The following is a 17,032-nucleotide window of genomic DNA, read 5'->3' as shown; positions in this document are numbered from 1 at the left end:
TATATTCCCAATACTTTTTATTTTCAATTTTGAAACAGGGTCTTGCTAAATTGCCCAGGTTGGTCTCAAATTTGGTAATCTTCCTGCTTCAGTCTTCCAAGTAGATGGATTATTGGTGAGTGCCACCACACCTGGCTGTTATTCCAAATTCATGCACATTTTCTTACATCAGAGAGTCAATATAAAACTAAAAGTGTCAAAGAGCTTGGAAGATATAGATTAGTGAAGTTGGTTCATTTTTATTTAAGAGTATATTCATAGCTTTTGACTTAATTTCATTAATCGGGACAATAAGACATAGAGATTAGCATAACTGGAGTCTCAAAACAGACTATCTGGGTGACCTTGACTAAGTATCAAGGAAATGGTGTTTATTTCTCCTTAGTTTAATGTCTCTCTGTTATCAAGGTCTACACAAACAGGGCTTTCTCTATAGCTATTTTCACTATTTTTTGTTTTTTCTAAAACCATACCATCTCTAAACATGTTTCAAAAGAATTTCCACATACCTACACTTGAATTCAATTCTCCCAGAATACAAAGTACTCTATTTTAGTTAAAGAAAAAACTCAACAGTACACCTCTGGACAGTTATTAGACTATAGCAAAATTTTATTACAAATAAATTTCTCCATAATGTCTCAAACAGTATCAAACACCATTTCATAACGTTATTCTTAACACAGAGCAAAATAGGCATTCAGTACTTGAACTGAGTGAGAAGTGTTAAATTTCAAGCTTCTGATCACATCACATGGTGACCAGGCAAAGCTTAGATGTCATTTTCCCACGTTATCCAACTGTGTATTTCAAACATCTCATCGTCTCAGTGGAGACAAAAGCTTGTATTTCATATTTTAAGTGCAGGAAGTTGAGAGAGATAAAATCCAGTGAAAACACATCAGTCTCAGTTCAACTCAAAGAAAAAAAAAAGCAAACTTAAATTAGTTTTTTTTTTCCAGGGGATAAAGGGAAGAGAAGGCATGGGATTAGGAGCAAAATTGTGACAAGGGCTGGTAGCTATACATGGCATGTTGTAGCTCTGGAAATTATCTGTCATATGATATTGTAAAATAAAGTGGCTTTTTTCTCTTTTGGTATTGTAAACATGTGCTGTTTAATATTTTCCAAATTTAAAACTTTTTTTTTTTTTTTGCAAACAAAAACAAAATTTAAAGCCTTTAGGACAAGTATCCTAAGAAAACAAGAAAGTCATTTGTTATAAAACTGTGAGGATACCCAAGCAAGACCCCACTTAAGATTTGTCAGCATGAATTTGAGAGCTTTTGTCCACTGTTCCTCAGAGTTAAACTGGGTTTTGATGGAATAGGAGCCACCACTGCCTCCTGTGTCTTCAATCTTGCCTTTTTCCACATCCATCCTGCAAATGGACACAGCAGAACTCATTAGTAACTGAGATCTGAGTTAAGTCAGTTCAAGCAAATGGACAGGGATTTGATCATGGGACCATTCACGTCATCTTATCTAATAAAGAACTCTTGGCGAGAAATGGTAGTGTATTTTGGATTTGCTTGAAAGCCAAAAATCAAGAAGGCTGTCACAAGAGCCTCATTGTCATTGTGGAGTACAGGGACAGGACACACACCCAAACACATGAGAAGCCAGAAGCAGGGGTAAGTGAGGGTTACAGTACTCTTCACTGTTTTCCTAGGCAATCCCTGAACTCATAAAGGGTGAAGGAAGCAAAAGAAAAAATGCTTTATTTCAGGGTGATAGGAGTGTCTTAAGCTTCCTCTCTTGAACTAGGGTTTCCACCTATTACGAGGCTCCTCCAAATCTGACCCAAAGCGTTCCTGTATATTTCCAAAGGTTTCAAGGAAAAACCTTCCTGAAATCAGGCTTGAGATTTGTGCCAAGAAAATCTCCAAAACCACCAAAAACAACATTCTATTACTATAGGACCAAGTGTCACACTATCTTGCTTGCAGTATTGGATCCGTCTTGCCCATCAGTATCACATGCTTCCACACCATGTTTTGCTTTCCCCCCATCTGTGTATTTTCCCCTCTGTTCTGATTGTCCCTCAATTCTGTTCTGCTGGGTCCTACTATAAGCTCATTCGGTACTGGGGGATACTGACCTGTAAGGAAGACAAAATCGTGTTTCACCTTTCTCCACCTCTTCTTTGAATTGCTGCACACAGTCCAGGAAAGCCACCATTGCGTGGTCAAACTTGTTGTCCCAGAAAAACCGCAAACCCCCAGAACAATATAATGGCAGCTCCTGTCCAAGAAAAGAAAACTGGATGGAAGCCAAGAAAGGCCACCAGAGATTGTTCTAAGTCCTATCAATCTTTCAAGTCATATTCTGTCTGTATCCACCGGCAACAAGTTTGGGGCTGGGCTGTATCTTCCATAACCTTGAACAAATACAATTAACAAGGCACCTAGAACTACTTTCCCATCAGTGGAAATGTACTTTACCTCACAGTGACTCCTTCTCCATCCTAGTACATACATTTTCCTCTGATCTGCCCAAATTCCTTCTCAACAAGTTCTAAAAACCTAATTTTTCTCTATAAGCCCCAAATAGCTAAGCCTGAACAAGGCCTTGACTCTTTGATTATCTCATTTTAAGAAAGAAACTGAATAATACCAATATCAAACTAAACCACTTTGTTCGGAGGAACAGGAACTCTATTCCAGTGAAAAAGGGGCCTCCCATAGTACCTTAGATTTGTCTGTCAGAGACTCCAGATATGAATGATTTCCATAGGGAACAAGTCGATACCTAAAATCAAGATGCAGACAGAGATGGATACAGGACTCCTAAAGAGTAATGGGAAATTGTAGATTTTTGATCTGCATCCTACCCAAGGACTCTTTTATTATTCCCAACCCTCTCTCCAAGCTGCCTATATCCACCATGCGGCCAGTCACGTGTGAGAATGGTTCCCCACACCCACAGATCCATGTTTAAAAGATTTTGTTTACTGAAAAAATTACATTTATTATTTAACTATCTGGGGGCCTTTCATGAACTAATATATGTTTTAGTTTAGAATTTAGAAAAAACTGAGCTAGTTTCAGTGGCACATGCTTGTAACCCAAGCTACTCAGGAGGCTGAGGCAGGATGATTGCAAATTAGTGAGATTCTGCCTCACATTAAAAAATAAAGGGGCTGGGATTGTGGCTCAGCGGTAGAGCACTCGCCTAGCATGGGCGGGATCCGGGTTTGATCCTCAGCACCACATAAAAATAAAGGCATTGTGTTGTGTCCATCTACACCTAAAAAATAAATATAAAAAAAATAAATTTTAAAAATAAAATAAAAAGGGGGGCTGGGGTTGTGACTCAGCGATGGAGCACCTGCCTGGCATGTGTGAGACACTAGGTTTAATCCACATAAAAATGAATACATAAAATAAAGGTACTGTGTCCATCTATAACTAAAAAATATTTTTAAAAATAAAAAGTGCTGGAGCTGTAACTCAGTGGTAGAGCACTTGCCAAGCATGCATGAGACCCTGGGATCAATCCCCAGTACCGTAAAACAACAAAAACCCCTGAAACTTAGTGTCTTGAGGGACACTAAGGTTCTGGAAACTACAAGTTGGGGACCACTACTCCCATCCTTTAGCTTGATGACTGCTCTATCAGTGGAACGAGCCCTGTGATAAAGGAAGAACCTCATGCAGACAGAGCCTCCACCCACAGAAAATTCTCAGTCTACTGGCAGCAAGGGCTCCTGCCACAGTAGAGAGAAGTAGCAGGTGGGAGATACAGATTATATCAAAGATACACCACACCCCAAGGAAGGACTGTTTCTTACCTCTGAAATTTCAGACCCATCTTATTGGCCAGGGCGTGAAGCAGCAACACTGTCTGACCCCAAGCAGCATTAATCTCATTCCATTCCACAGGAACACTGGGCAGACGACCCAGTCTGAAGTTATTAATTGTACCAAATTGTCCACTGTGCCTGTAGAGGAAGGCAGAAAGGTAGAAGGAAAATACAGGGATTAATAAAATTTCTGAGATTTCCCACTCTCACTCCCAAATCAGCATAAATTTCTCTCCCTATCTTCAGATTCATGTATCCAACCTCTACTTGGCCTTTTAAATACATGCCCAAAACTTGAGTCATCAACTTTCTTCTAGCTTCGCAGATGCCAAAGCAAAAACCTGGGTGTCACCATTGAATGCTCTCTCTCAGCTCCCTCCCAGCAAAACCCATCAAGTTCTGTTGATCTTAACTCCTCAATCTCTTAAATCTGTCCACTTATCTCCAACTCAACTGCTCTTATGTCTTCTTCTCTCCAACCACTGTTTTCCTGTCCAGATTCCTACTGACAAATTTCCTTAACCTACTTCTCCCAAATCATTTCTCACATAGTAGGTAAGGCTCTCCTTACAAATAAAAATTCAGTGATGTCAGTTCCTCATCTAAAATGCTTCAGTTGTTCCTTCTGCCTTTTGGATCAAGTGCAAACCCCTTAAGGTCTATAAGGTCCTTTAGGAAATGGTAACTCTCTAATTTCATATCTGATCGCTCACCCCTTTACACTCAATCTTCAGTCACAATAAGCTCCTTTCATTTCTTTGAATTTATCACACCCTCATTCCTATTTTTTTTTGCACATGATGTTCTCTCTGCCAGGAACAACTCCCCCTCTGCAGACATCTTCTTCACTTCTCAGCTAAACCATCAATCTCTAGGGGGAATTTTCATGCTGCCTCCCTGAATTGGGTAAAGTTCCCACAGCACCCTACTCATATTGTATTATCCTTGCCTACTATTTATCCATCCCTTCCACCAGATTATAAGTAACCTGAAGGTAGACTGCATATTGTCTGCTGTGGCCTTTCTGGTACAGCCCCTACAAAACGTAAAACAGTTACTAGCTAAGTGGATAAAACATGAAATGAATACATGAAAGACCTTGGGGTAAGAAATTACCAGGAAGCTGACCAGGTTCTCACTTGGTGGCTGGAAGACTCAGATCCTTCCCTTTCCTTGGATGAGTGGATATCACCAAGCTCTAGAATTCTAAGCCCTTGATTGTGCCTATCCCATCACAAGGAATGACAGAAACTTAGATGGGGTGAAGATGATCTACAGTCTCTCTTTTAGGGGAGACAGACACCATAACTTAATAGTCAACAGCTAAGGTCCATGTTGGCAGTGCTGCCCAGACATGTCTCCAGCCTCATTACCAGATATGGAAGGTAGCATTAAAGACGTTGGTTTTCTTCAGCTTGTCCAGCTGCATCTGGGCATACCGCATCTGATTTTCTACACTCTTCAGCTCATCATCCAGCTCTAGCTGTTGTCGTTTAAATTCACTATATTCTCTCTGATACCTGTGAGAGCAAAGGGGGCCATTGAAGACTGTTAGTTTGGGGACTGATTTCTCTCCAATCACACCTCTGAACAACTTATTCTAATGATTACAGTTACATCAGTTACATTTAGTTACAGCATTTTCTATATTTGGCATAGATCCCTCTCAGAGGAACATACATGCCTTTACCTAGGAGGAAAACAAATGTCTCAAATTCCAGCTGGCCCATATTCATAAAGGTGGAGGAAAAAAGGCTCTTCTGAACTAGACCAAAAAACTCTGATATTTCTAATCTTTTTCAAAAGTGAGGTGAATGCATTAAGACGGGCTTCTCTCATGAATTGGCAATAATTGGCCCCTATAACTTCATTTCTACACTTATTATCCTTTAAGTAGTTAGTATACACCATTTCCAGTGCAACTTTTATATCACTGTGAAAAATTGACCTTTTTTCTCTTTCCTTCATTTCCCCAAATTTAGTGCAGACACTGTTATGTCCTCCACTCAACAGAGGGTTCTCTCAGGTCAAGAATATCCATGAACCAGGCATGGTGGCACATGCCTGTAATCCCAGCTACTTGGAGGCTTAGATAGGAGGAGATCAAGTTGAAAGCTAGTCTCAGCAACATAGCAAGATCCTGACTCAAAACAGAATTTAAAGGGCTGGGAGTGTAGCTCAATGGTAGAGCAACCCTGGGTTCAAGCCCCAGTACCACAAAAAACAAAACAAAACAAAACAAACAAACAAAAAACAATACTCATGAAACTTTTGCTCTGGGAGGGAACAAATGTAGGCTAATAGGCTCATCTTTCCAGATGATGGCTGCAAAGTATATTATCCAAATAGGCCCATTCTCTCCAGGACAGAACCAAAACCAGTGTCCTGGTGCTGGCACTCTCTAACCAACACCTTTTCACTTGATCATGCTGACTCTTCATATACAACCTTCCAAACAATCCTCTAGAAACAGGGCCTGGAAACAACATGCAGGATCTGGAGCAGACATGCTGCCAAATGACAGCCAACTACAGTTTACAAAACTAATCAGACACATTCAGCTGGGAACCCTTCCCTCTCCTGGTGCCTGGAGGGCAGGAAGACAGAACAGGGTGAGCACTCACTGAGCTTCCTCCTGATCCAGTCTCTCAGCCTCAGCCTGGACCTTCTCCAGATTTTCTGCCACTACCTTGCGGTTCTTTTCCACATCTTCCAACTCCTGGATCAGTCTTTCCTCCTCTAGTGCCAGCTCCTTCAGCTCTCTCTGTAGTTGTTCACTGTCATCCTCATTCATTTGTTCTAGGATTTCCAGACAGCATCTGCCGAGGATGCAGGCAGAATATACTTACCAAAGGAACCTATTGTTCTGTGTGTTCCAAGTGCAGCAGAGGTCTTGGCTAAGGGATAAATAGCCTTCCAGACCCAGGTCTTAGTTGCCGGGCCCTGGCTCTGGAGACACTCACTTGTAGTTCTGACACTCATTTTCAGTAACATTGAGCTGAGTATCCAGCTGGTCTAAAAGAGTATCTGTGCATTCTTCACATAGTGGGTGATCCACATCTGTCTGGCCCGACATGATGTCAAAAAGGTCCCCAGTGACCTGGAAGTGTTGGAGAGGTGGGGTAGGGTCTCCTCTATAATACCTGCCCAGCCACACCCTCTACCAATTGGTTCAACTGCTTGACATTGGAATGAGGCCGACTTGCCTTTAGTCTTCGGCTGAGATTCTCCATAGTGCCGCCATCAGATGCCTCCCCGATCAGAGTGAAGCTGTTAGCACTTTCTGTAGACATCATCCTGCAGACAGCCCCCCGCCCATGGGCCACATGAGGGAGCAGAGAGGTCTCCTCCACCTACTGTGCTGCCAGTGGCAGAGACTCTCAAGCACCAGGTGAGGGGCCTCAAGGCACACATCCATTCCTAGCCTCACCTCCCAAGGGCACCTCTCTCCCAAGAGAAGGTCATATTGGTCTTCCACAGCAAAAGGTTGGCCTGGATGGACTAAGGAAGGAGAGGGAGCACCAAAAACTGATATATGGCCAGGCATGGTGGTGCACGCCTGTAATCCCAATGACTCAGGAGGCTGAGGCAGGAGGATCACAAGTTTGAGGCCAGCCTCAGCAACTTAGCAAGGCCCTAAGCAACTTAGTGAGACCCTGTCTCAATAAATAAATAAACAAACAAACAAATAAATAAGTAAAAATAAAAGGGCTGGGGATGCAGCTCAATGGTAAAGTGTCCTTGGGTTAAATCCCCAATACCAAAACCAAAATAAATAAATAAATAAATAAATAAATAAATAAATAAATAAATAAATAAATAAACAAACCCCCCCAAAAAACCCAACAACAAAAAAACTGACATGTGTCTATAGTAAAAATGGAAGGAGAATTAAGAATGACTATTTTTTTAAATATTACACTCATTGTCAGCAACCTTTAACTTGCTGTATTAATGAGAACTAAGGATCTGAATATCTGACACATTTGCTATTTTCAAACTTCTCAAGAGCCCAATCACTCCTTCAATATTTCTCAATTCTTTACATTTAAGCTATTATCCCTTCCCACTGTGTGAATGGCTTCATGAAAAACTTAATACTAGGCCAGGAATAAGGGAATACATTTTTTTTTTTAGAAGAGCCAACAGGCTGGGTGATGATTTGTCTACATCACCTAGCCTCAGGACTCAATTTCTGCTTTTAATTAAAATTTGACTAGCAAGGAACGAGGGGCCAAGGAGTAGTAGGCACCTGGCAGGGGGGATGAATCTGCGAGAGACACCATCCTGGCGAGTTTCAATAAATGGCTCCTGGGAAAAAAACAGGTGGGCATTAGAGTTCTGGAAACTTAGAGATGGAGTCTATTTCCCAAATAGCCTCTGAACTACTTGGTTTCATCCTTGATTGATAACCACAAGACTTAAGAAAAACCACAAAACTTAAGAAATGGCTACTATCTATCTAATCCTTATATTTATGAACTATGAAAGGAAAACAAGCCCCATGTCCATTTGATAGCTTTTGGGGAGGGGCAGCATTTTCTAGCTATGCTATACTTTATTTATGGTTAATTTTGCATTTTCTCAATACTTATCAATCAGGAGTAGGGGAGAAAATGCCCTAAATCATGGTACAAGGAAAAAGCCAGATCTGACTGCAATGATATTTCTCAGCAAAGACAAAGTGGATAATTTATATATTCATACCACTTATGTGATCAAAATCTTATATGACATCTACTAACTTCAACTGCCAGTCCCATGTGCCTCTTTGCTGAAAGCTTTATCTGTCCCCTCCGTGCCCCTGCACTGTCTGCAAAAGGTCTTAGCCAGAATTAAAATCCTTCATCCCACCTGAGGTCAGCCTGCCCTCACACACTTATAACAGTGGGTGGACACTACAGCCCTCTTGTTACTCAGGCAGGATAAGTCTCAGGTATGTGTTTAACACCATCTCACAGGATGGAATTCAAAGTACCCACAGGTGTTACTGGCTTGACCATATCCCCTTCCTTGGTTTCTTTTACTTCCCATTTCACATCCTTGCTTCCTACCAGAGTTTCCTGGGATCTGCCTCCAAATAAATGACTTGTACTTAAAAAAAAAAAAAAAAAAATCTCATAACATCTGCCTTTGGCAATGCAAATTATCACCAGCATTGTCAGAGTTTAAAAATTAAATATTCTCTAACACTGATAATCCTTTCTGTCTAGGGTAATCATATAATTCACTGTCTAAACCAAGGTACCTTTATGAATGGGAGAAGTAGATGTGAAAAACTAACTAGAACAACAGATGCAAACCAGGAATGCCCTGGAATGACCTATATATCACCTTAGTAACTTTTAATCATACTTTTTAATGGATGCCTTATTCAGTAACCCTATGACCTTAGGAGTACTTTGATACCTTCAATGATCTGCAGTGGCCTAATCATGTATATCATCTCTTGTTAACCAGACTCTTCGTTAACCCCCAAAGTCTGGGAGCTCTTACAGCACAAGTACCCTGCAGGAACCCAGCCTGTACTTTCATATCAAATCTCCCACTAAGCATATTTATTGTATGAGGAAGACAGGGGAGAAGGCACATCTGTTACCTCTCCTGAGTTAGCCTCTTCCTCCTGGGTGTCTCCTGGTTTTGCCTGGGCTGTGGCAAGTAATGGAGCTAAGAACAAGGAAAATTCTGAGTCAGAAACGTCTTATCAAAGCTGGAGGGATTAGGGAAGTATGGGCAAAGAATCTAAAATATCCTCATCATTACCCCCACCCTTAATTTTTTCTTAAAGTTACTATTTACACACAGAAGAATGTCTTTCCCCATCTCCTCATTAAATCTGATCAAAGAAATGTTAAAATTTTAAAGGGTAATGGGTATCATGATTATTTTTTAAAAAGAGTCCTTATTTTTCAAAAATACTTACAGAAATATGTATAACTTTTGTATGTTAGGAATATGCTTCAAGATAATTCAAGGTGGGGAGGAATGGATGGGGCTGTAGATGAAACATGATTAAATATGTGTTGACAATTGTTGAAACTAGGTGATGGATACATAGCAATTTGAAATTTTCTATCATAAAAGTTAACATCCTTGCTGCCTGCAGTGGCACACATCTATAATCCCAGTAACTTGGGAGGTTGAGGCAAGAGAACTGTAAGTTTGAGGCCAGCCTCAGCAAATTATCAAGGTCCTCAGCAACTAAGTGAGATCCTGTCTCAAAATAAAAAATAAAAAGAGCTGAGATGTGGCTCAGTGGTAGAAGAGGTAGAGTGTCCCTGGGTTCAATCCCCAGTACTGAAAAAAAAAAAGGTAATATTCCCTTTCCCCTAGAATAACCAGGAAGAAACAAAGGAACATGTGGGAACTTTCTGAGAAGATAAAATCTTTCCACATGGTAATGATCAGAATTACATAAGTGTATCCATTTGTAAAAACTGTACAGCTAATATACACACAACAGAATCCTATTAAGTCATAAAAAAAGAATGAAATCCTATTATTTGTGACAACATGAAGGTAACTGGAGGACATTATGTTAAATGAAATAACCAGACACAGAAAGACAAATACTGCACGTTTTCACTTATGTGTGGTATCTAAAAAATTTGATTCCATAGAAATTGAGAGAAGAATGGTGGTTACTAGAGACTGGGGAAGAGTAGAGGGGAGGTAGTTGGAGAGATGAGGAAGGGTTAGCCAATAGGAACTAAGTTACAGTTAGATAGGAGAAATAAGTCCTGGGGTTCTATCACACAGTGCAGTGATGGTAGATAACAATAATGTACTTTATATCTCAAAAAAGTTAGAAGAAACAATTTTGAATATTTTTGCCACAAAAAATGATAAATATTGGACTGGGGTTGTGGCTCGGAGGTAGAGCACTTGCCTAGCATGTGTGAGGCACTGGGTTCAATCCTCAGTACTACACAAAAATAAAATAAAGGTACTGTGTCCACCTACAACTAAAAAATAAATGTTTAAAAAAATGATAAACATTGATAAAGACAGACATGCTTTTCCTGATTTGAACATTACAGTATATATATATATATATATATATATATATATATATATATACACACACACACACACACACACACACTGAAACAACACATGGCACCACATAAATATATCAATTAAAAAATGTAAGTAAAGGGGGCTGGGGTTATGGCTCAGTGGTAGAGTGCTTTTTCCTAGCACACATGAGGCACTGGGTTCAATACTGAACACCACATAAAAATAAATAAAATAAATAAACAAACAAACAAACAAAATAAAGGTATTTAAAAAAATGACACCATGTTTTGAAAAAAAAAATGTAGGTAAAGGGCTGTAGCTCAGTGGTAGAACACTTGTCTAGCACATGTGAGGCTTGCCTAGCACTGGGTTCGATCCTCAGCACCATGTAAAAATAAATAAATAAAATAAAGGTATTATGTTCATCTATAACTAATAAATAAATAAATAAATAAATAAAAATGTAGATGCTGGAGGTATAGCTCAGTGGTAAAACATACAATGCATTAGATCTGGGTTTGATCCCCATAATCAAAAAAAAAACAATAGGGCTGGGGATATAGTTCAGTTCGTAGAGTGCTTGCCTTGCATGAACAAGGCCCCGGATTCAATTCCCAGCAACACACACACACACACTCACACACATATACATACACATACAAACACCAAAAAAACCCAATAACAATAAAAAAAACACCAAAATAAAACAACCAGGCTTGGTGGTCCATGTTTATAAATCCAGCTACTTGGGAGGAGGGAGGATAGGAAGACTGAGGCTAGTCTGCGTAATTTAATGAGACCTTGTCTCAAAATAAAATATTAAAAGGGCTGGGAAGCCGGGTATGATGGTACTTGCCTATAATACCAGTGATTTGGGAGGCTGAGGCAGATGGATTACAAATTCAAGGCCAGCTTGGAAACCTAGTGAGACTCTCAACAACTTAGTAAGAATCTGTCTCAAAATAAAAAATAGAAAGGACTGGGAATGTAGCTTAGTGGTCAAGTGCCTCTGGATTTAATCTCTAGAACCAAATTTTAAAAAGTTGGAGGCTGAGGGTGAAACTCAGTGGTAATATGCTTGCCTAGCATGCTAGAGGTTTTCAGTAGAATCTTTAGTACCCAACATACTCTTACAAACACACAGAGCTAAGATTTGTACATTTCAACACACAATTAAACTTTTAAAAAGTGTTAAAAACATATTAAGAGACAGATGGGAGGTGAGAGGAGGTATAAATCAGGGTCCAGTGTCTCAAGCCTGTAGTTACTGAGACTCAGCTCCTCAGCTCCTCCTAGGCTGAGGGAGGAAGATCACAAGTTTGAGCCCAGTCAGGAAAACTTGGCAAAATAGAGAAATGAGGTAATAATAATATCTAACATTTATTGAGTACTACTTGCTTTGCATATTCCTAAGTACTTATGTGCTTTGTCATGTATGATCTTTACAACTAACTTATGAGGCTGTTTTACATTTTAAAGATAAAAAAAAAGCCCAAGGTTTAGACAAGTAAAATAACTTGTAAAGTCAGGCACAGTGGCACATGCCTGTAATCCCAAACTGGGGAAGTTGAGGACTGCAAGTTCCAAGCCAGCCTAGATAATTTACTGAGACCCTCTTAAAAGAAAAAGGGCTGGAGATGTAGCTCAGTGGTAAAGTGCCTCTGGGTTCAATCTCCAGTACTAGTGGAAAAAAACCTGCAACAGTCTTTCAGTGCATGACAGCCAGGATTGAAACACAAGCAGTGTGACTCCGGGCCCATGAGCTTAAACTGCCTACTCAGTCTCCTCTAACTTCATCTCGCTTTTTGGGACTTTGAGTCTCTATTTATCCACTTACCAGGTGTTGGACTTCGGGGAAGTCACTTTAACCTCTCTAAGCCTCAGTTCTTCACCTGTAAAATGATGCAATGATGGTACTTCTCCACAGGGTTGCAGAAGGGAATAAGTGAAGTAATACATGTAATGCACTAGATGTAGAGTAAGTACTCAACAAATGCCATTTATTATTATATATACATATTCCTTTACTCTGAGACAGCAGGAGCAGAAAAATAAGGACCTTTGTTTTGTTTCAGAAAGCACACAACGTCAGAACTCTTTTATGTTCCCGATGAGAAAACAGGGAGCCAGAGAGATGAGAGATGATGTGACTTTCCTAGATTCACGTGGCGAGACTAAGGCAGTCTACAGATTGTCACCACAAGACCTATGTCTCCAAAGTTGCCCACTTTTCACGTTCTTGACCACCCTCTTTCCACGGTCTTGCTGACCTGTGAGCTCTTGGATGGTAACACGGTCCAGGATCTTGAAGCTCGTGTCCAGTTTCAGAGGCTGGCTGCAGCGCTGGCACACGAAGCTCACCTGCATGGTGCTGCTAGACGTCTTAGATCCCTCCATCCCTGCGGCGGTGGAGAGGAGATTGTTGTTAAGGCAGAATCGGCGCCCTTGAACCTCCAGCCCGGGGCTACCCTCAGCCTTGGTGACGGTGATGAGGGGGTAAAATCCTGGTCCGCGCCGTTCTCTGAGGAGCGGTATATCAAATGGACCTGCTTCTGGGGCAGCCTGGCAAAGGCAATTTAGAGGCCAGGATCAGGAAAGAGGCCGTAAGGGTTCTCAGGCTCCTCTCTAAGGTCCCAAGTCATCCCCACAGCTCTTCACCTCGGGACCCGGAGCCTGCCGCCCAGGTCTGCTCTACCGCGGGGGCACAGTAGAATCGGGTCCCGTCCAGAGCAAGGCCTCCTGAACCCCCATCGCCCAGTCTGCAGCTACTTCCTGGTCCGCCAGCAGAAGACTTCCGCTAGAGACCGGATGTGACGCCAGGACCGTGGAAGGTCCTGGTTCGCAGACTTAGCCTCCCGGCTGCGGCTTCCAAAGGCTGAGCCAGGAAGAGGCAGGTGTAACTAGGACTCAGGGGAAGGGAAACCCTGGGTTGAAGAGAATGAGGAGGGTCTACTGTTTTCTCATTCTATTCTCTAAAGACTTGTCACTCCCACGTTCATTCAGACAAAACAGAAAAATTAAAATATTTTGTCTTGATGCAGGAATAGATGGATCAATGAGTTCAAATTTAGATCAAATATACGGGGAATTATGTGATAAAAGTGGTATTTAGAATCAGTGAGGAATGAACTATTTAATAAACGAGTGGAGTTGTACTAGTAGCCAAGTGACGGGACGTGCCTGGATCCGGCCTATTGGAAACCATTGCTTGCCCATGCAGGAAATAAGCAATGTCTTCCTGTTTGATAGAATTGCATGAAATTAATGCAACTTTTAGTTAATGCAATTGCATGAAATTAATGTAACCTTTCACATAGTTAGCTTATTTCTTATGCAGGCCTGTGGCTAAGTCTGGCCAGTTGGGATCCAGGCAGGATCTGAATCTTCTATTGTACTGTTTACACCAAAATAAATTTCAAATTTACTACAAATTTTAATGAAGAATAAATATTTGGGGTTGGGGGTGTAGGTCAGTGATAGAGTTTGTGCTTTGTAGCATACAGGAGGTCCTGAGTTCAATCCCAGCATCACTTACAATTAAAAAAAAAAAAAAAAAGAAAGTAAAGAAAAAGAAATAGTGGCTGGGGATGTGGCTCAAGCGGTAGCGCGCTCGCCTGGCACGCGTGGGGCCGGGGTTTGATCCTCAGCACCACATACAAACAAAGATGTTGTGTCTGCCAAAAACTAAACAATAAATACTAAAAATTCTCTCTCTCTCTCTCTCTCTCTTTTTTAAAAAAAAAGGAGAAAAGAAAGAAAAAGTTTAAGGGCATCAAGTGAAAGCATGAGAGTGAAAGCATGAGTGGAAAAAAATATATATATAAAATCTTGGAATAGGAAAGGTCTGTTTAAGCATGGTATGAAATCAGAATCCAAAAAGGAAAATATTTATTTCACTCCTTGAAAATTAAAAGTTGACCAACTATCTGAGGCATTGAAAATAAAATTTATGGAAGAAAAATGTGAAAAATAGTTGGAACTTATAAGATAGAAGGTGATTTTCCCTAATATCCAGAACTCTGATCTATCAATTAAAATACCAATAAAAGCAACTCATAGAAGTACAAATGTTTGGGCTGGGGATGTGGCTCAAGTGGTAGCGCGTGGCTCAAGTGGTAGCGCGCTCGCCTGGCATGCGTGCGGTCCGGGTTGGAGCCTTAGCACCACATACAAACAAAGATGTTGTGTCTGCCGAAAACTAAAAAATAAATACTAAAATAAAACTCACTCTCCCTCTCTCTCTTAAAAAAATCTTTTTTTAAAAAAAAAAGAAATACAAATGTTTGATTAAAAATATATCTCGGGCTGGGGATGTGGCTCAAGCGGTAGCGCACTCGCCTGGCGTGCGTGAGGCCCGGGTTCGATCCTCAGCACCACATACAAACAAAGATGTTGTGTCCGCCGAAAACTAAAAAATAAATATTAAAAAAAAAAAAAAAAAAAAAAAAAAAAATATATATATATATATATATATATATATATATATATATATCTCATTTCACTTTTAACTAAATTGATGAAAATTAAATTATAGGTGAGCTAACATTTCTAATGAGATTGGTAAAGACTAAACCAGTTGATAACATCTAGTGTGGATGACAGATTGAGGAACTCTTGAATAATATTGACTAGGAGTGTAAATTAGTGTAATCTTTTTGGAGATCCATTTGGGAATATTTATTGAAATTTTGTTCATAGTCTTTGACTCACAAAATCTCTTTCTAGGAATTTTTTTTTAATGAATAGATGAGTGCCCAAATATATATAGTTGTCCCTTAGTGTTGCAGGGAATTGATTCCAATATCCCCTTCACATACCAAAATCTATGGATGCTCAAGTCCCTTATATAACGTGGCATAGTATTTGCTTATAATCTATGCACATCCCCCTGTATTTGTTAAATCATCTCTAGAATACTTACAATACCTAATACAAGTAAGTGCTATGTAAACAGTTGTTATACTAGATAGTGAATAGTGATAAGGGAAAAGTCTGTATATGTTCAGTACAGGTGCAATTGAAAAAATATTTTAAATCAGTGGTTGGTCGACTCCTAAGTTGAAGGGCTGACTCATTATACAAGAAATTTCACTACTGAATGTCCTTCAGTAATAAAGAATTGTTCAAACAAATTGTGGAATTATTAATTCAGTAGAAACTATGCAGCCATTATACAGCCAAAGGGGAACTGGATCTGGCTGAACTCAAGACATGTAAGCGCCCCATACTCCCTCTGGAAGCTCAGAAAAAGAAAGACTGTTTTCAAGTTAGGCTATACAAATTTATCTTTGATGCCATGGTGCAAGGCAAAGTAACCCCTGAGATCCTAATCCACCACACAAAATTGTGTCCAGACAAGCCACTGGGGCCTTCAGTGCTGCAGCATGCCTGGCAGGGAGGCTTTTCTGTGAAGTCTTTGGATGACCTCATGGAACTGGTCTTCTTGTCTCTCACACTATCTGACCTCCCAGTTATTGATATTCTAAAGATTGAATATATCCATCAAGAGACTGCCACTGCATTAGGTACAGAGATTGAAGCCTTTGAAGAGAAGGAGACGAGAGATAAGGTACAGCATTATATGGCTTACTGGATGGGCCACCAAGAGCTTCAAGGGGTTGATGTGGAAGAGGCTTGGAAGTGCAGTACATGCAACTATGCAGACATTTGTGAGTGGAGGAAGGGCAGTGGAGTGCTCAGCTCCACACTGGAACCTCAAACCAAAAAAAAGCCAAATGAATAGAAAAAAATGTTTTCCTGAAGAAAAGAAGACTGGCTTCTGAGCATGGCTTTCATGGATATTGTTCTTATTTTTTAATATTTCTACAATCTCTAATCACATTCAGTCCAGGACCAAGGTTCACAGCTGAGTAGGAGAGATCTGGAGTTACACTGTCTCTGAGCTTTGACAAGAGTAAAGATGCTTATCATGGCTGGAGCAAAGGCAATACCTTCAGCAAGCATTGCTTTCCTAAGAAAACTCTTTAGGTTCTAATAAATCTTATTTTTTTCTCAAAGTTCTATATTTTACATTGTAAAATAAATGGAAATACTGTCCAAAAAAAAGAAGAAGAAGGAGAAGAAACTATGTAGCCATTAAAAAGAACGAAGTAAACTTTTTTCTTTTTAATATTTATTTTTTGGTTAGACACAATACCTTTATTTTGTTTATTTATTTATTTTTATGTGGTGTTGAGGATCGAACCC

The 17,032-nt window shown here is 40.1% G+C and overlaps 2 protein-coding genes across 3 annotated transcripts; one reads left to right on the top strand and one right to left on the bottom strand.

The window, feature by feature from the left end:
* Positions 1-586: 586 nt before the first annotated feature.
* Positions 587-13,610, bottom strand: Becn1 (beclin 1). Of its 2 annotated transcripts, none has more exons than XM_076870173.2 (12): positions 13,484-13,610; positions 13,096-13,224; positions 9,405-9,472; positions 8,058-8,116; positions 7,012-7,102; positions 6,769-6,905; positions 6,430-6,624; positions 5,179-5,325; positions 3,794-3,943; positions 2,691-2,751; positions 2,102-2,244; positions 587-1,381 (listed from the first exon to the last, which is right to left on the bottom strand). In XM_076870173.2, exons 2-12 carry the CDS (start codon positions 13,220-13,222, stop codon positions 1,213-1,215), a joined length of 1,347 nt encoding a protein of 448 aa, XP_076726288.1. In that variant the 5' UTR covers positions 13,223-13,224; positions 13,484-13,610; the 3' UTR covers positions 587-1,212. The 2 variants fall into 2 exon arrangements, with proteins under 2 accessions (XP_076726288.1, XP_076726289.1); XM_076870174.2 differs by lacking the exon at positions 13,484-13,610 and adding an exon at positions 12,663-12,717 and having other exon boundaries at positions 13,096-13,116.
* Positions 13,366-16,568, top strand: LOC143410025 (exonuclease V-like). Its single transcript, XM_076870697.1, has 2 exons — positions 13,366-13,428; positions 15,981-16,568. Exons 1-2 carry the CDS (start codon positions 13,366-13,368, stop codon positions 16,566-16,568), a joined length of 651 nt encoding a protein of 216 aa, XP_076726812.1.
* The last annotated feature ends 464 nt before the right edge of the window (positions 16,569-17,032 follow it).

Source organism: Callospermophilus lateralis, chromosome 11 (genome assembly GCF_048772815.1).
Source record: "Callospermophilus lateralis isolate mCalLat2 chromosome 11, mCalLat2.hap1, whole genome shotgun sequence".
NCBI classification, from domain to species: Eukaryota; Metazoa; Chordata; class Mammalia; order Rodentia; family Sciuridae; genus Callospermophilus; species Callospermophilus lateralis.
Note: the sequence above shows the minus strand (reverse complement) of the source record. Positions and strands in the feature narration are given on the sequence as shown.

Bases quoted from the DNA above. Each gene is read 5' to 3' on its own strand.
- LOC143410025 (XM_076870697.1), top strand. From the start codon at position 13,366: ATGGACCTGCTTCTGGGGCAGCCTGGCAAAGGCAATTTAGAGGCCAGG. The intron at 13,429-15,980 runs GTAAGGGTTCTC...TTAATTCAGTAG, and splicing joins CCAGGATCAGGAAAGAGGCC to AAACTATGCAGCCATTATAC.
- Becn1 (XM_076870173.2), bottom strand. From the start codon at position 13,222: ATGGAGGGATCTAAGACGTCTAGCAGCACCATGCAGGTGAGCTTCGTG. The intron at 9,473-13,095 runs GTCAGCAAGACC...CCTTGTTCTTAG, and splicing joins TACCATCCAAGAGCTCACAG to CTCCATTACTTGCCACAGCC. The intron at 6,906-7,011 runs GCAAGTCGGCCT...CAACACTTCCAG, and splicing joins ATCTCAGCCGAAGACTAAAG to GTCACTGGGGACCTTTTTGA.